The sequence below is a fragment of the Giardia intestinalis genome, chromosome 4, assembly GCF_000002435.2.
Source record: "Giardia intestinalis strain WB C6 chromosome 4, whole genome shotgun sequence".
NCBI classification, from domain to species: Eukaryota; Fornicata; order Diplomonadida; family Hexamitidae; genus Giardia; species Giardia duodenalis.
The window spans coordinates 812,455-833,933 of NC_051859.1; the positions used below are offsets into that span (position 1 = coordinate 812,455).

At 49.0% G+C, this 21,479-nt stretch overlaps 9 protein-coding genes and 1 pseudogene across 9 annotated transcripts; 6 read left to right on the plus strand and 4 right to left on the minus strand.

Annotated features, from left to right (window-relative positions):
- Positions 1 to 45: 45 nt before the first annotated feature.
- On the minus strand, positions 46 to 330 carry GL50803_002556 (uncharacterized protein; the record flags this gene model as incomplete). The annotated part of the gene is made up of 1 exon (XM_001709591.1): positions 46 to 330. One exon carries the CDS (start codon positions 328 to 330, stop codon positions 46 to 48), a length of 285 nt encoding a protein of 94 aa, XP_001709643.1.
- A 25-nt stretch (positions 331 to 355) lies between these two features.
- On the plus strand, positions 356 to 934 carry GL50803_002555 (uncharacterized protein; the record flags this gene model as incomplete). Its single annotated transcript, XM_001709592.1, has 1 exon — positions 356 to 934. One exon carries the CDS (start codon positions 356 to 358, stop codon positions 932 to 934), a length of 579 nt encoding a protein of 192 aa, XP_001709644.1.
- Positions 935 to 1,429: 495 nt separating this feature from the next.
- GL50803_0013055 (Ankyrin repeat protein 1) lies at positions 1,430 to 2,542 on the minus strand (the record flags this gene model as incomplete). Its single annotated transcript, XM_001709594.1, has 1 exon — positions 1,430 to 2,542. One exon carries the CDS (start codon positions 2,540 to 2,542, stop codon positions 1,430 to 1,432), a length of 1,113 nt encoding a protein of 370 aa, XP_001709646.1.
- A 42-nt stretch (positions 2,543 to 2,584) lies between these two features.
- GL50803_0024861 (uncharacterized protein) lies at positions 2,585 to 6,487 on the plus strand (the record flags this gene model as incomplete). The annotated part of the gene is made up of 1 exon (XM_038045988.1): positions 2,585 to 6,487. The coding sequence occupies one exon, from the start codon at positions 2,585 to 2,587 to the stop codon at positions 6,485 to 6,487; it is 3,903 nt and encodes a 1,300-aa protein (XP_037901949.1).
- On the minus strand, positions 6,477 to 11,462 carry GL50803_005307 (uncharacterized protein; the record flags this gene model as incomplete). The annotated part of the gene is made up of 1 exon (XM_038046163.1): positions 6,477 to 11,462. One exon carries the CDS (start codon positions 11,460 to 11,462, stop codon positions 6,477 to 6,479), a length of 4,986 nt encoding a protein of 1,661 aa, XP_037901950.1.
- A 333-nt stretch (positions 11,463 to 11,795) lies between these two features.
- GL50803_005305 (Ankyrin repeat protein 1) lies at positions 11,796 to 14,276 on the plus strand (the record flags this gene model as incomplete). The annotated part of the gene is made up of 1 exon (XM_001709595.1): positions 11,796 to 14,276. One exon carries the CDS (start codon positions 11,796 to 11,798, stop codon positions 14,274 to 14,276), a length of 2,481 nt encoding a protein of 826 aa, XP_001709647.1.
- A 4-nt stretch (positions 14,277 to 14,280) lies between these two features.
- GL50803_0013890 (Phosphatidyl synthase) lies at positions 14,281 to 15,303 on the minus strand (the record flags this gene model as incomplete). Its single annotated transcript, XM_001709596.1, has 1 exon — positions 14,281 to 15,303. The coding sequence occupies one exon, from the start codon at positions 15,301 to 15,303 to the stop codon at positions 14,281 to 14,283; it is 1,023 nt and encodes a 340-aa protein (XP_001709648.1).
- Positions 15,304 to 17,454: 2,151 nt separating this feature from the next.
- GL50803_0060621 (Ankyrin repeat protein 1) lies at positions 17,455 to 18,126 on the plus strand (the record flags this gene model as incomplete). Its single annotated transcript, XM_038046231.1, has 1 exon — positions 17,455 to 18,126. The coding sequence occupies one exon, from the start codon at positions 17,455 to 17,457 to the stop codon at positions 18,124 to 18,126; it is 672 nt and encodes a 223-aa protein (XP_037901951.1).
- Positions 18,127 to 18,431: 305 nt separating this feature from the next.
- GL50803_0032958 (Kinase, NEK) lies at positions 18,432 to 20,677 on the plus strand (annotated as a pseudogene; the record flags this gene model as incomplete).
- On the plus strand, positions 20,658 to 21,476 carry GL50803_0092983 (Ankyrin repeat protein 2; the record flags this gene model as incomplete). The annotated part of the gene is made up of 1 exon (XM_001709600.1): positions 20,658 to 21,476. The coding sequence occupies one exon, from the start codon at positions 20,658 to 20,660 to the stop codon at positions 21,474 to 21,476; it is 819 nt and encodes a 272-aa protein (XP_001709652.1).
- Positions 21,477 to 21,479: the final 3 nt, after the last annotated feature.

The following is a 21,479-nucleotide window of genomic DNA, read 5'->3' on the forward strand; positions in this document are numbered from 1 at the left end:
CCCCATAAGATTATCTGCAGTAACAAGCATCAAAAAGAAGTAATATTAACTCTGTATGTGGCTTAGCTTGACATCGAGTTCTGAGATGAGGGCTTGCTGCTTTTTAATCACTATCACGATGAGGTCTACTTGCCCTCGTATACCTTGCATACGATAAAGGTGCCGCTTAGCCCCTTCTCTGTCGTGTTTTCTGAGACAATCCTTAGCCTTTTGCTTAAGATTAGAAAGCTCGTCAACTAATTCCTTTAGTCTTTCTTTGCTATCTTTATAATTGGACTCTAGTTGATTGCGTACCTGAAGAAATTCGGTGACTCGATTCTGAGAACTCATCGACGGGTTTTAATTTTGCAAATAAATGCTCAAGGTCGACACAATCAGGGAGGCTGAGGAAACTCTCGAAAGATTTGTGCTGCAGATGATTCAGTCCAACAAGCGCGTGGTCACGCTTTGGCTACGCGGCGTGACGTTTCATGACAAGGGCATGTATCTTGTTTCAGTGCTTCTTACAGTGCTGGTCTTGTACAGTTACACTTTCGTCCCCAATTCGCTGGGTGCGATGGCACTCACGGGAATATACTACGTTGTTCTGAGGACAAACTGGTCAAGAAGTGAGCAAATCATGAGGCTTTTTGGGGTCAATGATGGGTGCGAGATAACTGACGACGATATTAAGCGTCATCATATGCTGGCTGCAAGCGTTGGTAGGCGCTTTGGGAAAGCTTTCAAACGCGTTGTTGATGCGTACAGGGCATACTCTAAGTTTGGTCTTAATGCTGACATCGGGAAGACATATCCTATTTTTATCTTGTTAGGAAGCAGTCTGTTCACGTTTTACTTTACTTCGGTTTACCATATGGTTCTCTTTTTATCTGTTTGTACTTATCTCTGGGGTCCCATTAGCTTTTTACTTAAGGCCAGGCGCAAAACTAATTGATCTGTGGGATGTGGAGTAGTTGTGGAAGCATTTTCACTCCTTACTTGTATGTTCGTCCAACACCATAATGGTGGGTTTCTCTTAGCATAGGACGACCTACCCTTCAAAAGATGTATAAACACGCACATTTATATGTCACCTAGGGTGTTGCTGCCTAGTCCTATCTAAAAGAAGCTCAGTGGACGCTGTCATTCAAGTGTGTATTCCGCCATCTTCTAAATCCAATGATTCGGACATCGCTCAACTCTAAAAAAGAGCTTCTTTGCTTTGTGCACTTGCTACTTGCTCTCTGGGTCCTAGACCTTCAGAAGTTGTTAGGTTCATGTGTCCACCTTTACTTGCGAGCCCTTTCTATGCTAATTTCAAGACTCAAGAAAATATTTCTCAAGTATCCTCTTTGGGTTTAAGTGGTTTAGAGCTCTTGTTAAGCCTTGATGTCATTGCATATTTGTCATTAGACTGGGATGGGTTTGAAAGGCTGTGTGATCTTACTGATTAAAAGCTCTCTAGTGGGCGCAAGTATTCGCATATCGCCTTATGGTTCTTAGATGCTGCATAATCGTATGCACTTTTGCCGTTTTTGCACTTTATTTTTGCCTCTTTGGCTGAGAGAAACTCGACAACTTCAAGGTGACCTGCAAAGGCCGCTACCATCATCGCAGTCATGCCATTTGTGTCCACGACAAGGGCTTCCCGGTCTGCCAAAATCTTAACTATATCCACATGACCTGCGTATGCTGCATGCATGAGCGCTGTCCGCCCACGGGAGTCCTGGTACATGTCTTCAACATCGCAGAGTAGCAAAACAATCTCCAGGAAGTTTGATTGGGCTGCAATCATTAGTGCTGTCATGCCGTTGTTCGATTGTAGCCCATTTTCCACGGCTGCAAGAAGCTTTGCTGCATCTATATTGTTATCTTGGACAGCCTGCATCAACGCAGTCCACCCCAGCTTATTGCGGTTGCCAGCTTCGTGCCTGGACAGATCCTCAATAACATCGAAGTTGCCAGCCTGAACGGCGATCATGAGGGCTGTCTTGCCGTTCTCCTCTGAGATGTTGGCTTCCTCTGCACACAACAATCTCAATGCATCAAGTGCGTTACTCTTCGCTGCATACATGAGCGCAGTCCATCCCGTCTTGTCCTGGATCTTATTCTCAACCGGAAGAAGTATAGGGATTACAGAGTGAATGTTCTTCTTTGCTGCTAGCATGAGGGCGGTGGCTCCGTCAAGGCGCTGAAGCCCCCCTTCCAGATTGACAAGTATCTTCACTGCCTCCACATTGCTGCTCATTGTGGCAATCATCAAAGCTGTACATCCATCCTTCAATCTACAACAAGGTTCTAGTTCTGCAAGTAACCGGACGATCTCTGCTGACTGAGATGCCGCGGCGATCATGAGTGCTGTTTCCATTTTAATATTTGTGTCACCAGATTCATGAGGAGCGAGTATCTCCGCTAGCTCTCTGTTGCCCATGCGTGCTGCCTTCATCAAGGCTGTCTCTCCCAGCTCATCCTGAGTGTGCGCATACTTGTCAATATTCATTTCTATGACCTTGGTATAGCCTTTGGCAACTGCTTGAAACCATTTAGCCGTCAGATCGGCCATCAAAATTAAAAATTTATACAGAGCCCGAAATTCCTTATCGAAATGAGCAAAGAGAAACAAGACAAACAAGGTTCTGATATTAAATCGACGGCAACTCTCCAGCTGTCGATCTCTTTTAATCTTGAGGCCTCGTTTCTTCCCTTCTCAAGTACTCTGCCAGTCCTGCAGCTCATAGTCCCAGGGGTCTCACCTATTTCCCTACCCTACTATACCATCAACGGAGAATTTCCTCCTGAGCCAGTTGCCAAAAAAGAGCCCAGTAAGAAAGAGCCTGTGCCCGTCGATCAGGGTGCTGACATCAAGTTGGTAGAGGCCATTTTCAAAGAAATAGACATACCTAATCCACTTGGGCTTGTTCAGCAGTTTTTAACTAACCCCATAAAGCTTATGCTCAGCAGTCCCCTCGCTTCAGATAAAGAAAAAGACCAAGATAAAACGTCATCGTCTCTCTTGCTTCCAGCATCTATACTTCTCGTTGATCTACCACTAAAGACTTCCTTTTGCCTCCTATCATCTACTTTACCAGATCTGCGTCTGGATGGCTTCCTCCGGCTTTCAATCTTACGAGCATCTCATGTTTCCAAGGATTCTACACAAAGATTCATATCCTTTCTTCCCCGTGCCATTACAGAGACAACGCTAAACGTATTCGTGATTCGTATCCTCTCTTTTAAAGGTATACCCCTGGTGGGAGATCTGAACTATCGCACAGCATTCTTTGAACCAATAAAGCTCTCTCTTACTATCTTCGGCACGACATACTACTCTGATTCAATATCACATGAGCTTTTAGGAGGAACACAGAACCAGCTAACTACGAATACAAGTCAGGGGATAAGCATGCAGTACCTGCAATCGGATGAAACAGCCGTAAACCTGTGCGTTGCAAAGGCATTTACCACCACGGATGAAATTGCACAACTATATGCCGAACTTGCCACTACTCCGGCAACTGTTGAGCTTTTTTACAAAGCCAAACCTAAACGAGAAACCCCAGTCAACCAACAACCCAACTCTGGAAAGGAGGCCAAAGCCACTCCTGCCACTACCACCAAGAAACTACCGTCCAAGCCCAAAGAGGACGATGAAGACACTCGAGAAGATGATTTCTTTTCGTTCTCAGTGATAGCTGAGATCAATCTGGTTCCTCTAACCGAGGATGATAGAGTTCTTGACACAGTTGTTAGCCTCAAGCCCGTATTTAAGTATAAAATAACACAGGTTCCCGATTTGTCTAAAGTAGCTCTCCGCCACATGGAGTGCTCCTCCACCATAAATCAGGCATGTCCCATACCTCAAACTCTGGCTTTGGGATCATGGAACGATGCCAGCATTAAGGTGCAAGCCGCCACTGCTAGCCTTTTAAAGAAGAACCCTGTCATTAAAACTTCAGAACCAAGACTAGCCGAGCAGCAAAGCACTTCTATGCAACACTTTGAACGGGCATACTTCTATCTCAAACCGAATGACCTGTACATAGCGAGCATTGTTCTTTCGTATGTAGCTCAAAAGAACATTAATGCAATTAGGCTCTTCAATCCGAAACTAGCAGAACAATTTGAGCACCCGGATACTCGAGTGGGGCAGAGCGCGAAACACACGAGCGCAGAGAAAGCGATAGCAGTTACAGATAGCACATCTGTAGAAGAAATCGCTGCATCATCCGTTCTGTCCAGAGAAGATACACAGGAGTGGCTCTCCCAGTGTGCATCCTCGTTAAAAGTCTTAGCAATTAAAGACGTACGGGAAAAAATAGGCTCAACAAACACCTGCGATAGCATTAAAGCGCCCTTTATTACGGGCTGGCACTTCTCAGATCCAAGCTTTCAGCTTATATGTTTAGAAGCCCCCGCATGCTACGGTTTGATAATGCCTCTTGCGCAGAAGGTTGACAGCTTGACCAAGTTACAAGTTGATATGCCAACGGACAGCCTTATCTCTCCATGCACTAAGTGCGGTCCAAACGTCAAGTTCGATAGTAGACTTATGCCAACGTCATCTCTGCTTTTAGAGAGGTTTTGCTTTGTTAACGAGATACAGGCCCTCGCTGAGAAATCATCCTCTTGGACAGCAACCACAGCGACCGCGCAAAACAGACGCGCGCTGGCCACTATGCTGTCTCTATTCACTTCATTGAAGATTGAAGGGGAGCCTATGCATGACCTCCTGGGAAAAGTTGTAAAACGATGTTTCAGAATAGAGTATACTCCTGTCCCAATGAATATGAGACAGATTGCTGCGCTAAAGGCATTTTTGAATGACCGTGACATTCAGAGCTTGAAGACGTGGATTGGAGGAGTTCTCCCACAGCATATGAGAACCATCAGCCTTCTTTCTTATAAAGATGGTCCTGTTGTTCCCTTGGTTAATGCACCAGATGACATGATGGCCAAAAGCGGTTCATGGGGCGTTGGTACCAGATCTGTGTCTCAAAGGATCAGGCCTCACGGCATGTGTGATACTGTATCAATAAATATGTCAATAATGGGAACAGGCTTGGATGAGATTGCCAATTACAGTGCAACACTTGCAGCCACCGCCCACGAGGCCTCAGATCTCCTTCGTCAGAAAGATGCCCATGGAATGAAGGAACATAGGCGTGCCGCATCATCTACAGATGCTAATTTGGCGTCAAGCACTCTATTGAGCCTCACCAAACGCATGAAGTATGAACTGAATGGGGACGACGAATCTGGCCTGCATGGCAATGTACAACCTCTTAACACTAATGAGGAGCAGATTGTTAATCAAATAATGAACAACAGTCTTCTCCCAGAGCGCTCGCGGACAGCAGTTTCAGATGCTGTGGCTGGGAGGGTGAAGTTTTCGTATTCTAATCAAACACTGGGGATCAAGAACCTTCAGAGCAAGGCTAGGGACCTTATAGTAGCATCTGGCAAAGGTAAGGGTCACAAGATTCCTCTATGGGAAGGGTACCGTGACCCCAAGTTGCCGCACTTGTCTCGGTATTCAACAAGGGGCTCAAAAGAGTATGAGCTTGAAAAGGGCTACGTACTCACGCCCAATTTAAAGTGCAAACCCTTTGAGCACAGCGGTCAAAGTTGGCGCTCAGACATGAAGACAGCAATAGATGACTACAAGAAGGACGACCTGGCCGTGCCCTGGGACGAGGACACTGTGCAGAGGATGCTTCTAACACAGCATGTAGCCGCAGACATGAAGCCACCGGAAGGAAAGCCTGTCTTTTATACCCATTCAAAACCAATCAAATATTTTGACCAGGACAAGGAGCGCATGGGCTCAGTGATTCGCGACGATGCTGACTATAGAGAATATTTAAAGAAAAAGGAGCGGCAAGAGTGGAAGGAAAAGATAGTGGTTGATCACACGCACATTAATTTGCCTAAGGTTAACAGAACAGATACCCAGGGGCGTCTAAGGTCGAGTATCTCGCATCCAATACTACAAGATGAGCCCAGGAAATACTCACTGAAGATTGTTAATGGTTCAGGAAGCCTCAGCAAAATACCTGCTACGCTCACTCAAGAGCCATGGACAGACCCCGCCAAAGGAGACTATGCCGCGTTACTGGAAAAGTCTCGGCCAATCGGCTTGAAGAAGGCCAGTGACATTCACCCTTCGCTAGTCGAGGAGGTGGCGGCAATTGCACGAAGCAGCCGCTTGGTGTTCAAGTCTCGAGAGGAAGCAGATACCATGTCAGAGGAAGAAAAGAAGCGGCGTCGCGCAGAATTGAGGCGAGAGGCCACTGCTCAGCTGATGTTGAGGATGCGGTCACTAACACAAAAAGAATCTGAAGGGATTGACACTAATGAGCTCATCAAAATGGCCAAGCAAATCATCAGTAAAAATGGAGAAGTGCAATATGACCTCAACCTAACACAGTTCAGTAGATATTCCGGCTTGCATGCAATAGATCTTATCGACCGAACACCAAAAGTTATGGCTAAGCCAGTCAATTATTAAAGGAATAACCGAAAACTCCGAAAAGAATAACATCGTTAGTGCTCTTTTTTATGGTCATAGTTTGGGCAACAATAGGCTCTGAAAGTTGGTCCAGCTGGACAACAAGTGGCTTTTTGCTGGTAATCCGTATTTCACGCTGAAGGCAATCATTTGCGGCTTTTAAAGCGCCTGGAAGCACGCACTTCTTAACAAGTTCGCTGGGAATGTATTTCAATGTTTCCTCAAAGTCTCCATCAACCCTGGCAGATGGAAGACGAATATATGGCTGGAGAGAGACTTCTGGTCTTAGTATTATGTCGCTCGTCTTGGCCTTTATTCCGATAAAGGTATGAAGATACTGCTCCTGAACGTACTCGTCTGAAACAGGTATCTGGCACGGTTGCTCGGGATTATGTGCAGGGACAAGGCTTGTGTTACTATTTGTTTTTGAGTGTCCGCTGAAAGTGGTAGAATTAGCTCTTTGCCTGGTCTCGCGGGTTATCTTAGCGTTGCTCCTTCTTATTGATAGTTGGATGTTCAATCGCTTGGACTTAGGTGTTTTTGTAGGGCTAGTAGCCCCCTGTGCAGAGTTAAGAGAAGGCTTGTTTTCTAAGGTTGTCCTAGCACTCTCGAGGTGTTGCAGGAGTGTCGCTTCGGGCACGGCACTTGTTCCTGTACAAGTAGCCATGTTATGAACGTCGGTGGTCGACGTGCTTATACTAGTGCATGACTGGACCTCTGATTGCGTTTTTTCCTCGGGAAACGTGCTTCTCCAACCCTTGACATTTTGGGACTCAGAGTCCTTATGCGATATCTCACAATCTTCCATCGTAGACGATTCGGCTAGTACAACAGTTGTAGGCTTTATCTGTCTAGTACCTAGGTCTATTTTTAGCTCACATGGCCTATTTTTCTTGGTAATAGAACTTTGGTTTGCAGTAGTAGAGATTGATGCCTGCTCAGTGAGTCTAGAGGAGTGTTTTGTAGATGTACTACGGCGGTGTGAAAGCTTTTCGTTTCGATCTGTCGTGGGATTCTCTTGAGCTAGCGAGGGATTTGTGTACCATTTATAGTCATCTCCAGAAGGGGATGCACAGTACTCTATTTTTGGCATTGGGATATTGCCCTGCTTGTAAAAGTGATAATACATGTAGTTGTATACGCATTTGCAGGCCTTTAATGCACACAGAAAAGGGTTTGTAGAAGCTATCTCTATAGTACGCCAAGTGTTCAGTATGTGCAAGTTTCTGAGGGTCAATGTTTTGCCTTTTTTACTGTCCTTAATTGGAATTCCGCCAACAACTATTTGCAGTTGTACGTCTAAGAGGTTGCTAGCCTCCACATATGAATCTGATATGTATTGTCCAATAGATATAGATCCCCAGCATGTAGCTGTTCTATGCTTCTTGTCTGTGTCAATCTTGAGATTCTTATTCTTTCTATTCGCCTTCTTGGGAGTCTTTGGCTCTGTATTATGCTCTGTCAGGATGTGGCGTGACAAGAGTAAGTCCTTTGTTGCGTGATTCTCCTGAGATAGAATAGATCTGTTGCTGGCGTGCTTAATTGAGAATAAGTTCCTCCTTTCATCTACCTTTAGGGCATCTATAGATGGAGTAATTGAGGGTGTCTCTGATAGCAGCATCCGAGATATTTCTTGAAGTCTGCTTCTGTCCTCACTTGAAGGGTAGATGAGATAAAGTGGTGCGCGCAATATCCTCTCAGATGGTAGTACTTCTGTATGGACCACCATGGCAGCCAATGGAATAACGGATTGCGCTCTAAGATATGTCTTAATGGCTTGATTTATCACTAACTCGAACGTCTTTATGGATCGCAAGGTGACGCTAGAGGTTAAATCTGTCTGTGAGGGGCTGTCTATAGTAGTTGCAGCACCTGAATTCAATGTAAGTGTGAGATGTTCTTGGACTGGTGTTGACACGGTTAGTGGGCCAAATGCAAGTGAGACTGCAGTGTTCCCATGTACAGGAGTGCCTTGGAGTCTTTTGCTATTCAATACAGTGGTGGTATGGGCACTCTGTTGAGTGGACATAGAGCCTGTAAAAAGACATAACCATGATAGCATACCGCTACAATAGCACTGGGTGATAGCTAGCCATGCTGGTGTACCGAATAGCTTTTCGTACAACGCATCCTTAGTCGATAGAATGTCATCTATAGACCCCTTTGCGATACAGGTTACAATCTGGGCAACAAGACCCAGAGACGTAGCCCGCGCTCCGTCCTTACAGACCTCATCAAAAACTTCTGCGTGTGCAGCAGAAGGTACCGGCACGGGGTAAAGTACCATGGGGTGCAAAGTTGTCAGAGTAATATCCGCAAGGGTGGCGCATGCCCGCAATAGCTTGACACCCTTTGAAAGAACTGCTCCTAAGGGTGTTTTTTCACTGATAAACACGGACAGCTCCTCAGTGTTACTGCACGGGAAGACGTTTTGATTGTAGGAAGAGAATATCTTGTATATGCTTGAACTGTGAGCATCGTCAGGACTCGTTAGCAATAAAACATGAATACCCTTCTGCATAACAGATGCAATGGCCGGAATCTTATATGCATTGAGGTCCCCCGACTCAGAAATATAGATGTTCCCACCTTCCTCGATCGACGCCGGGTCAGGACCATATCCTAACTCGTCTAGAACGTTCTGTAAGGAAAGAGAATTAGCTGCACGTGTGACGCTGTGAACGTTTTGGTATCTATTGTGGTTTGACAGTTCTTCTTGAAAGACATGCCCTTCGATGTTCTTAAGGTTAAAAAGAACAGACGTCAACGATACCTTTTGGTTTTTAACTCCTTCTATGAGCAATTCTGTATTGTTATCGGTAGATGCCTGCAGCAGCTGATTCCCCTCACCAAAAGGGTTTTTGAGGCCAATATCTTCTTCAAATACAGAGGTGGTGCCCTTCCTTCCATCGCAAAATGCTGCGAACTGTTCAAAACCGCCGTCTTCAGTCTTGCAGTTGGAGAATAGATTGGTTAGGTGCAATGCTTTATATAAAAAGGCTAAATAAAGACCCATAAAGCGTAGTGTGTTTTCTATCTCAATGTGTGACTGTTCATTGTTGTTATAAGGCAGAGGAAAATAAAGAATGCTGTCATCACTTTGCAAACCGGACGCTATTAATGAGGGGTACTCGAGTTCGCTATTAAACAACGCGAATACAACAGTTCTTTGAAAGAACACATTATTACGAATATCAAGGAGCTCGCAGAGCAGCTTAAAAGCCTCCGGCGACATGGTATAGGACCCCGAAGTTGGATCCCCCATAGAGCCATAAATATTAGAGCTGTAACTGAATAAACCTACATCATGTGGAGATCCCCCTTTCCCTTTTACAGGAATAAGGAGATCTGACAGCCTATCTAAGAACGTGCCCAGAATATAGTCTAGAACTTCAGTTAGTGTCATGGCTGGATTGTTCTCTGTGCTCACGCTGGACCTATTTGATTCGCTACTGTCGTTATCTTTATCTTGATCTAGTGTCTTTTGCCTCGGTCTTTCTGTAACAAGCTCCGAGCGCTCAACGATAGTAAGATTCCCCAATGACGGGAACAAGCGCAGCGGATTCATGTCGGCCATAATCATAGTGCTCGGGAATGTTTGCATCAGGAGGTGTAGTATAGTATTGCAGTGTTGGTCTGTCTGCGTAAGGACCATGCGGACACTCTGCTGCATTAGCATTGGCGCATCGCTCATGGACGCACACAAGGGGGCTGAGTAGGAAACACTGTTAATATCCAGAGGGAAGTTAATATACTGAGAGATCGTGTGAGAGGAAATATTATCTCGAGGAACAAAAGTCGGAGCAAAGCCGAAAATAAACAGCAGCCTCTCTATGTTTTTTGTTTTAAATGCTGACACTATTGATAAATAGATTGTAGTCTCGCGGGCAAGATACTCTTGTTCCAGTAGTTGTGTAAGACTGGCAGGATCTATTTTTGGTATCAAAGGTGGAGCTTGAGCGCGCTGAAGAACGCTAGAAGGTAAGCTAGACTGCCGTAATGTAGTGCCTTGCAGTGCAGCCAAGGGATTAGCTCCAATATTTGTGTATGAAAGAGGGGTCGAAGAGTATGGTAGGCTAGGTGGTAAAGACAGAGCAGCTTCTGGGACATTAAGGTATGGAGATGCAGGGGCAAGTTCTGAGCCATGTGGCTTTGTATATGCAGATAGTGTGGGCAGAATAGCCGAATGTGCACCGGAGTCGACTTGTCCTCTAAGGTGTGTACTATGCAGCGTTTCCATACCAACGTTTGGCTCAGGTTTTTCTGTAATTGCACGTTTCTCTGGCCTGCTGAATAGATCTTGCTTGGATACAGGTGAGAAGTCGATTAGCTTATCGAGTCTGACCATCAAATCCTTCGGAAACCGACTGAGAGTCTCTTGTGTAGGGTAAACAGATCTAATGGACAAAGCTAAAGTCGCTGCATGGGACTGTGCTATAGACGGGGCTCTACCTATATCTGTGATAAGGGATAGAGGAGCATAAACAGCTTGCGATGTGTCAGCTCTGATGGGTGACAACACAGCTAGATAACTCTGCCCAGGTCCCAGTAAGTAGTCGAGGTCTAGAAGAGCTTCATAAACCTTGTGCATCTTTTGCTTTCTATCGACCACTGCTAGGAATATTTTGCACTCAGAAACATTCCGGTAACAAGAGTGGGGGTACAGTAAGGAAAATAGACTCCTCATCGTGATCTGTACCTTCCTACCTTGGTCCTGTTCAATTAAACTTTCTGTTAGCGTTTCCTCTTGGACTAGCTCGGGAGAGATGACGTCTGAATAAAGTGTGGCTGTCTTCCGGGGTATCTTTACCCCGATGGATAACCCCAGCCCAGAAAAACTCCTGAGTGTCTTCGGTGAAAAGTAAATGGAGTGGACGAGAACCTGGAGAAGGCGAGGGGTGCTATCTCGCCAACTTCCCGACTTTATCTCGCGTTGAGATGAGGTGTACTCGCGGGCATAGTTGTGCCACTGCATAGTTTTTTCATAAAACTAATTTGGTCCTGAGCATGCAAAACACGTCCATCACGCCTCTATTCAAACAGATGGTCTCTGGGTTTGCACAGGATAATAGTAGCTCACTTGCTCCAATTCCTGACTCTGTGCCTGAGCCAACCACCCCGCAATTAGCATCTAGCTTTGTGGAAGTGTGCAAAAAGACAAACATTTCTACAAGCCCGGTTCTTCCCTCAGTGGTATATCTAGATCTTTCGGACGTTCCTCAGACACCGCCTGCTTCTGATTAAGTAATTTGGAGTGAATGTTAAATTGGCCGTCTGTCGTCCCGTCTTTAGAATTTGACTTTTTGGAATGTCCGAGGAAGGCGCTTTGATGGAGCGGTTTCGAAACTCCTTGGCTAGTGGAAATTCTAAGGAGTTAACTCAGATATGCGAGGAGGCAGCGAAATCCAAGGTCTGTCTTAAGGCTCCCGAACGCATAGTCACTGAGAACGCAACGTCCAAGCCTTCTCCAGAGGAACTGAGGATCTTGTTTACTAATATTGCAGCGGGAAATTATGAGGCATGCAAGCAACAGAGCGGTGCGCTTATCTGCTCCTGGCAAGGAAGGACTCCGCTCATGTGTGCAGCGGAACATGGACATGTGGATCTAACCAAGCTATTTCTGTCTCAGCTAGGCTGTGTCTCAGGAGATATGGCAAGACGCACTGCTCTTCAGTTGGCTTTGATAAACGGGCATTCAGCGCTCTTTGTATATTTACTCCCGGAACGCGGGATTCGTGGAATATATGGCCGCACAATGCTTCATCTAACTGCATCTATGGGGGTTTCTACGTGGCTAAACAATTTCACAGCCTATCTCGGCGAAACAGACGACGATGAAAACACAGCCTTGATGCTAGCAGCAACGAACGGTCACGCGGCATGTGTGGAGCAGCTACTTACAGAGCTAGGAGAGGTAAATACAAATGGTGACACTGCGTTGTTGCTTGCAATGAGAGCAAGAGAGCGTAGCTGTGTCAAACTGCTAGAAGGAGAAATAGGGATCGCGGGCGTAACTTCTCTAATGTATACTGCTTCCTTAGGAGATGCGTCCACGCTATCCCAGTTTCTCAAGGAGCGAAAAGCCATCGCTCTAATGGGTCGCCAGGATAACCAAGGACGCACAGCTCTAACCTATGCTATGGAGGCAGGCATACCCATTGATACATGTGTTCCCTTATTAGCGAAAGAAGAGAACATCCCGACGGCGGATGGCTCACTTCCCGTTCACATTGCTGTGAGACGCGGCCTCTCGGACTATTTGAAACGTCTACGCCATCAGCTCGTGATTCCTGATAACACAGGAGACTACCCTTTATCTGTAGCTGCACGCTATTGCTGGTGTGACTCTCTTGTAGAACTGCTTGACCTCAAAGAGAACGATGATACGGAGTCTTCACCTATTCATCTGGATCCCGTCATCTTGAGTACTGCTATAGACGCCGCTATCAAACACATATGTCGTCTCGCGCTCCCTATTCTTACTGCACATGTTATCAAGTACAACTTGCTAGGACGCGTGTCTGTGCAGAGACGCACTGGGGTCCATGTTCTATCACCAACAGATCTAATGAAGAGTGCTGCTAAGGGTAACACGCATGGTGTTCTGGCTAATCTGCACAAGATGAACTGTATTTACGAAGATAAAACCGCTCTGATGATAGCAGCAGCCGGCGGGCATCACGAATGCGTCAAGCTCCTACTATGCGAGTTAGGAATAGTAGGCAGCAATGAATTAACAGCTCTTGACTATGCGTGTGAACATGGATACCTAGGATGCATAGAGCAGCTGTCTCCAGAGTATTCATTGATGTTAGGGAAACCCTTGTATCATGCGGCCATTGGAGACTATGACTGGATCAAGAGGCATATTAAATCCGTATATAGATCCACTGTCCTATTCAGAACTCCTCTTATGTGCGCCGCAGCATGTGGACAAGACAAAGTTGTGGCAGAGCTTACTGAACAGATTGGGATGACAGATTCACTGGGCTATACTGCGCTAGGCATAGCAGCCCAACGAGATCAGATGTCAGTCATCCCTATTCTTACTGACGAGCTTTCTTTATCGCAAGCAAATGGTATGTCTGCTCTTATGGTCGCGTGTAAGTATGGGTGCTATAGCTCCGCCGAGGCGCTCTTTTCTCTTTACTATCCTAATAATAAAGCTGATGCATTGATTGGTAACGGTACTGTACAAGCCCTTGGACATGTAAGACGTGACTCCGATGGTAAGACCGCTTTGATGTACGCCACCATATCAAGAAAGCGCCTCCTTGTCCGCATGCTACTTGGAGTAGAGGGTGGCTTGCAAGATAATGTTGGAATGACGGCGCTTATGTATGCAGTTCGCTACGGCTGCAAGGAATGCTACGAACTTCTTATAACATGCCAGGCTGAAGTCAAGCACCGGAACAACAAAAAGGAAACAGCTCTTATATTAGCAATTAAGCATAAGCGTGATCTTGCTGTAACGTTACTTGGACCAATAGAAGGGACCGAGCGAGACAGCGCTTCAAGAACAGCACTTATTTTTGCTACCGAGAGAAATAGAAAAAGATATATAAGAGAGCTATGTCCGCATGGTGAAGGCTCAGTGGATGAGCACGGAAACAGTGCCCTATCTATTGCCATCAAAAACGGACTTGTCACTATAACTCGATGTTTGGTTCACTCCTCTTTAGAGTGTGCAGTTGCAAAGAAGATCATTGCAGCTTTAGAAAATAACCCACAAAACAGCAAAATAACGGCAGACTGCTTAAGAATACTAAATGAGCACACTGATCCTTAAGCACCTACTGAAAGTGGTGACCGTGTCGATATAGTATTTGGGTAACAGCTTCCTTCACGTCTGAAAAGACCATCATTGGCATATTTTCTGCACCCTTTTTGATATCCTTCAGGTCTCCTTCGTGTGCTTGCCCAGTGAGGACAAGAACAGACACCCACCCATCCATTTTCCTCCTGTTTGCTCCGGTAACATCTGACGTAAGGCTGTCTCCAATCATATAAATGGTTCCTGAGTTGAGCCGCTTGTGAGCTTCATTAAAGATTGGGCTATGCGGTTTGCCCAAATAGTGAATTTCTAGATCATTCACGTTCCTGATCTGCTTGTAGACCTCGCAAGTCGAAACCAGAAGGCTTCCAAGAGTAAGTCGTGGAATAACGTAGCTTCCTCCGTATGTTATGTCTGGGTTGCCCACATAAATGGGAGGCAGCAGAGAGCCATTGGAGACATCACCCGAAACAGACCCATTTCGAAGAAGCGCTTCCAACACCACTTGCATGTCGAGATACCAAGTATTGCTATCGTTACAGAAGAAAACCTCATCCACGTGAGTGGGGAAGTCATCAGCAAAGGTGCTCACAGGGAAGTCTGCGTCGGTCACTTGGCTCTCCTTGAGCCACTGGGCATATTGACCTTCGATGTCACAGTACCCCTGAATAATCCCAGTGTTAAAGCGCCTAACAACTTGCATTGTAAAAACACAGTTCCTATGCCCGGACTTCTTTATAATTGGGAGGGACAGTTTGGCGGCTCCGACGATCAGGACAACGGTGTCCTCGGAGCGACTAGAGAGGTAGTCCAGTGCCATGCTTGCAGTATTCACGACCTGCGATGGCGCAACCTTGTACCCGAGGATATCTTCCACTTCGCGGACAAGCAGTTCTGGAAGAACGCCGCCATTGGAAAGAAGGACGTATGGGATGCCATTCTTATCCAGTGTGTCCAGTGCCTCTCTCGCGCCGGGTATGGGATGCCTGTCTCGACGTAGAACACCGTCCATGTCTAACGCAAATGCGACGTCTGTGGGCATCACAAGCAGAGCCAACTTAAAATAAATGCCCTTTGGAGAAATCCTGACGTTTCCAAGGACGTCCGAACCGTTCTAGAAGAGCGATTTACTCCACCCGCTGGTTACTTCCAGTGCTCTTCCGGGCTGTGCTGCCGGCGGAACCCAGCAGCCCAGAGTAAACCCCTCATTTTCCTCACACGCTCCGGGACACCAGACTGCTCCATAGGCCGCCGGCCACGCTGGAGTGCCCCGAGGCGGCCCAGGAGAGTGCGTGTGCTGATAGCTTGTCCGCCAGACCCTCCTAGCAGCAGAGCGCCGTCGCGGCAGGAGAGCATGCCCCTTGCATCGGTCGGTCGGTTGCTGAGACCCCTGGTGCTCTGTCTGGAGCGGAGACTGCCCTGAGGGCCCTGTACGCTGCTCCCCTGCACCGACTGGCACAGCAGGGGGGCTGGATGCCGAGGGGCACCTCCAGAGTCTCGGGTCTCTACAGGACAGGACACACGGCAGGGACATCTGCATGCGGGCCAGGAGTCCTGCTCGGCCCGTCCCTCGGCTGACGCCTTGGCCCCTCGGGAGCCCTGTCAGCACCACCGAAGGCAAGGACTCTCCAGGAGCGTTGGACTGGGCCCGCATGGAGTGGATGGCCCCACAGCCACTGCACGGGCCTCTCGGGCAGGGGGTCTCTCTGCCACTGCAATCTGTAGCAGCGTAAGGGTCGCCCCGTGTGCTGCCCTCTTGCCGTGGCGGGGCTTCAGGCATGCCATCGGGACTGTCCGACGGTCACCGGTTGGGCCCTGTGTGACAGCAACAGACGAGAAGACTGTCCCACAACGACATGCCCTCGCTGGAGGACTGTCAGCAGGGCGGGGGAAGCTGTGGCCCACTGGGGGAGTGAACGATCTCAGTGGGTCCAGGCGCACTGCACTGCGGGCCCCGTCGGGCCGGTCTCTGACGGGCGCCGCGATCACTCTGCCCGGTCTGGCAGATCACGAGGGGTCTGAGGCCGGTCTGTTGGGAGGAGAACCAGGGCCCTCGCTGATGGTCGAGCAGAGTCACCACAGGGGGGCATGAGCTCGAGTGAATGAGGGCCCTCTTAGCAGCGCGCATGTCAACCGAGCGAGGAGAACGACATGGCAGACACCAAAGGAGCCATGACCTCCTGAGCCCTCTGAGGTTTGTACTAGGCTCGCTGGGCTTATCAATCTCAGGCTCTGGTTCGCTCGAGTGAGCACTGCAAGGGTGAGAAGGGAACCTAAATGGAGATAAGCCTCCACAAGTGGCGGACAGAGTATCTGTGATCGACACTTGCCACTGATGCTGTCTGGCAACTTGGCTTTGCAGAGGCCCATTGAGTAGGCACTCCAGGCAGTAACAACGCAATCAGCTAGCCACTGTCTTAGACTGCTCTTGGAGACCTGCAGCGAGGAAAGGCGAAGTCCCTAGAGCTTGTTGATGCAGTGCCAGAGCTTATGCTCTTCTTCGATGATCTGCTGAGGCTATCTCAAAGGTTCCAAGACTGTGGAGAGGGAAGCTTGATAGTAGGAATTCATAATCACTGCTGCTCAGGACCCCGTAGGCCCTCCTCTCCAGTCATGGCGAGCTGCTGGGCCCTGAGAACGTCGGAGGGCCTTGCCGATGTGCATGGGCGGTGGGCAAGAGGATCCCCAACGTATACAGTTCACAGGAGCTGTTTTACTACAGGCTGTCAGGCTTCTTCCCCGACATCACGAGATTTTTGAAGCAGAGGCCCGGCAGGAAGAGGGTGGTGATAAGATAGCCAGGTTTCCAGCAGTGCAACAGAGAAGACCCTTGCTCTATCAGCGACGACTCGCTTCTGTTTCCGGACACAATCGAGCATTGACTGAAGTTACTCACGGGATCCTTGGGGTGTGCTCGTAGGCAAGGGTCCTAGCAGCACAACGCTGAAGGTGACTGGTAGATGGAGTGAAGAAGTCCGAAGCCCTAGTGCCCACCCTGCACTGGTGCCCAGCCGGCTACAACCCCACAATTGAAGTCATCTCTCGTTGGGCACTTGCCACACAAGGCAAGAAGGGCAGAGGGAACCCAGGGCGTACAATCTGTGTTTGGTGCGCTATCTGGATGATCTGTAAACAATACCGTGAATCGCAAGTTTACCAGTACACGCGTTTCCTTTGTGACCATGGAATAAAAATGTCGTCTACAGATGATTCGGATCACTGCTCTCAGGAGTGCGACCGTACCTTGCCTCCTACGCCCGAGAATGACACAGACGATGAGTATATGAGTGAAGACATTCCCACCGAGTCTTCAGAGATGGATGGTGAAGATGGCATGGACGAGGACGGCGTCACTGAGCTCATGAAGGCGGCCAGACGAAACGACGTAGATGCAGTGAAGCGCTATATTCCTCAGCAGGCGGGAATGGTGGCGAAGTTTTTCAAGGCGGGAGGCGTAAATATATATGAAGGGACAGCCCTGATGGTCGCCGCGGTGCTTGGACACGCCGAGGTGGTGAAGCTGCTGATGAAGCACGAGAGTGGAATGATGAGCAGCGATAAGCACACCGCCCTTATGTGGGCGGCAGTCAACGGTCATACTGAGGTTGTGAGGCTACTCGTGGAGGTTGAGGGCGGCATGAAGAGGAGCGAGGGCTGGACTGCTCTCGTCGGTGCAGCATCCTTTGGCCATTTGGAGTGTGTTAAATTACTGCTAGAGAAGGAGAAGGACGTAGGCGGCGAGGTTGCCCTCTACATGGCTAGTACATGGGGTAACTCCGAGGTGGTGTCTTTTCTCAAAAGTAAGGGTATTGTAGATCCATACTTACAAATGTTGTCCAGAAAGGCCGTGAGTGAACGCGCTTAACTGTTGATCGAGTTTGATGATAGATCGGATTCCCCTCCAGCTGTGCAGCAAACAGACACCTCAATGAAGTGGTGGCTGTCAGTGGGGCACACAGCCACCCATTTCCTCAGAGGCCAGGGGAGCAGGCCTTCTCACCCTCGGTCAGCACTGCAATACTAGGGGTGGGTGAAACGGTCGCACAGGTGGTCTTCTCATCTCTTATGCAGAAGCCCTTCGTAAGCATTGGACCACTACAGATCTGTAGACACAAACCTCTGTGGAAACGGATCGTTTCCAAAACGGTAGATTACCAAAATAATACCAGGATGGACACTTCCTCGTCTGAGCCTGCAACTGTGGCTCTCAGGGTCCCACTGTTCACCCCTAGGGAGCTTCATGAGCGGTTAGGTGATGGGCTTAATGAAAACACCATGGGGACAGTCTACTCTCTCAAGGGCTATCCAAACCTCGCTGTGCAGGAGATCCTCCTCGATGGCCTGGACAAGGGGGATCTGGACACCATCAGACTAGAGCTGGCCACCCTTCTCGACCTCTCCCATCCGAGGGTCCTCAAGCACCACCAAGTAGTCGAGGACGAGGGCCTCATCTACGTCGTCACGGACCGGCACGACAGGACCCTCGAGCGCCTCCTCACCGAGCACAAACGAAGGAAGATCCCCGTGTCTGCCGGCGTGATCCTCTCCGTCATGAAACAGCTCGCCGCCGCCCTCGCCTATCTTCATGGTCTCAGCGGGGTAGGTGCTAATGGGCTTGTCCACTGCGACCTCAGGCCTGCCAACGTCCTCATCAGCGCAGACGGGGAGCGCTTCGTCATCGCCGACTTCGGCCTCTGCAGAAACACATTGTGGAGTGAGAGCACCATTGCAGGCATGGCAGTATACATGGCCCCCGAGATGCTCCTCCACAACGAGCCCAGCCCCGCCTCCGATGTGTGGAGCCTCGGGGTCATCCTCTACGAGATGGCCACTCTGAGGAGACCGGACTTCCTGAAAGGTAAAGACCCAAAAGACGTCTTCGTCGACAGGTGGAGGCCGGACCTGAGCAGTGTCACCGATGGCTTCATAAAGAGTGTTCTGGAGAGGATATTCGTGCTGGAGCCAGAGGAAAGACTGACAGCCAGGGAGCTGCACGAGACGCTCACTGCGGCTGACATCCCAGTTGGTGAGCTGGGGGCTCAGTACGCGATGCTGAAGTACGAATGCGGATCCCTGAAGGCCGCTCTGAACAGTGCTAACGCTAGGATTGCTACTCTTGAGGCAGCCCTCGACGCCAGGTCTACTGAGATGGTGTCTCAGTCAACCGAGACTGCCTCTCTCAAGGACGCACTTGAAGATCAGTGCAAGGAGCATCTGGCCATGATTAAGGCACTAGAGAATAGATTCACAGAATTTAGTGGTGGGATGAACACGAGTAGCTCCCAGATCAACCTCTCTGCGCTGCCTCAACTGATCCGTGCTGCACACACGAATAACATGGAGACTGTCCGGATGCTGGCTAACAAGAGGAACTACATCGGCCAGCGCGACGAGCAGGGGATGACGGCCCTCATGCACGCGGCCCAGCAGGGGCACATCGGTCCTGTCGAGCTGCTTGTTAGAAAAGAGAGGGGTCTCAAAGATAAGAGCGGTTGGACCGCGCTCATGCACGCTGCACACGGGAACCACCTTGAGGTAATTGAGATTCTCATCCCTTATGAACATAGGAAGAGGAGCAAGAATAACCACACTGCCTTGATGATCGCCGTAAAAAAGGGCCACATAGAAGCTGCCTCCCTTCTAGTCTCATATGAGAAGAACCTGATCGACGACGAAGGCAAAACGGCCTTGGTGATTGCGGCAGAGGCAGGACATGAAGCTCTGATGGAGACCATCGACCCAACCGATGACAGGGGCGTCACGGCGCTCATGCGAGCCGTTGATAGAGGTGATATGGCAACAGCAAAAGCGCTTGTGGCTCTTCAACGAGGACGAGTGGCACATGGTGAGACGGCGCTAATGCAAGCAGTCACGTACGACAATATAAATGGGATAAAATTATTACTGCCACATGAAAGCGGTATGCATGATAGATATGGTGCAACCGCCCTCATGAAAGCTGCCTATAAGGGTTACTTAGAGGCAGTAAAGTTATTAATAAAAAAGAAAGTGGGATGAAGGACAATTATAACAGGACTGCGCTCATGGAAGCGGCGGCTAGGAATCATTTGGAAATAGTTATAATGTTAATAGAATATGAAGCATGCATGAGGGATAGCTTTGGGGAAACGGCCCTTATGAAGGCTGCTTCGAATGGTCATTTGGAGGTAGTTGAGCTGTTGATAGAATACGAAGCTGGTAAAAATGATGACTCTGGAGAAACAGCCCTTATGAAAGCCGCCCTCGGGGGCTATCTGAAGGTAGTCGAGCTGCTATTTGAAAGCGAGGGGTATCTAATAGACAAATCTGACAAATCCTTCTTTGGTAAGCTTGAGGCTAAGGGCTACTTTGAGATAGTATCTTTCCTTAGGGACAGCAGTAGAACATCTAGCACCGATGGCTACAGTTACTCTTAGATTACTTTACGGCTCACGAGTAAATCTGTCGTTCCCTCAAGAGAAGCAGAAGGCCCTGGAGAACAGGCTGGACTACGTCAGGGCCCACAAGGCCGTGGACGCAGGCCAGAGGGACGCAGACGGGAAGACGGCGCTCATGTGGGCCGCCGAGGCCGGGCACACCGCCGTCGCCCTGGAGCTGGTCGACGCAGAGGCGGGCCTGGTCTCGAACGACGGGTCCTTCGCGCTGATCGCGGCGGCAAAGAGGGGGAACCTCGAGCTGATCCAGGCCCTTTTCGAGAAGGAGGGGAGGCTGCGGGACGCCGGCAAGCTCTCCGCCCTCAACCACGCCTCCAGGGCGAAGCAGTTCGAGGCGGCCAAGGTCCTCCGGCTGAAGACCATCGAGACGATGGACGCGGCGATGCTGGAGCAGCTCCGGCAGAGGGTCGCGGCCACCTACACCGAGATGGCCAAGAAGTCGCAGCAGGCCGAGGTCAAGAGCCACAACATGGCCATCTTCCGCTCGTTCTTCGAGGCGTTCTACTCCCTCTCCTGCTCGGGGATCGACCAGGGGGCGGAGATCTCGGAGGAGCAACTGAACAAGTCCCTCGAGAAGTGCCTGGGCGAGATCCGCAAGCTCCTCAACTCGAAGAAGTACACGAAGTGCGTGAAGTGCCGCGCCAACGCCCCCAACCTGGTCTGCATGCCGTGCAAGCACTACGTCCTCTGCAAGGACTGCGGGAAGGACGTGGCCAGCGAGGTCTGTCCTGGTCTGCGAGAACCCCCTTGGCACACTAGTAGATCCTCAAGGTATCGCTAAGGC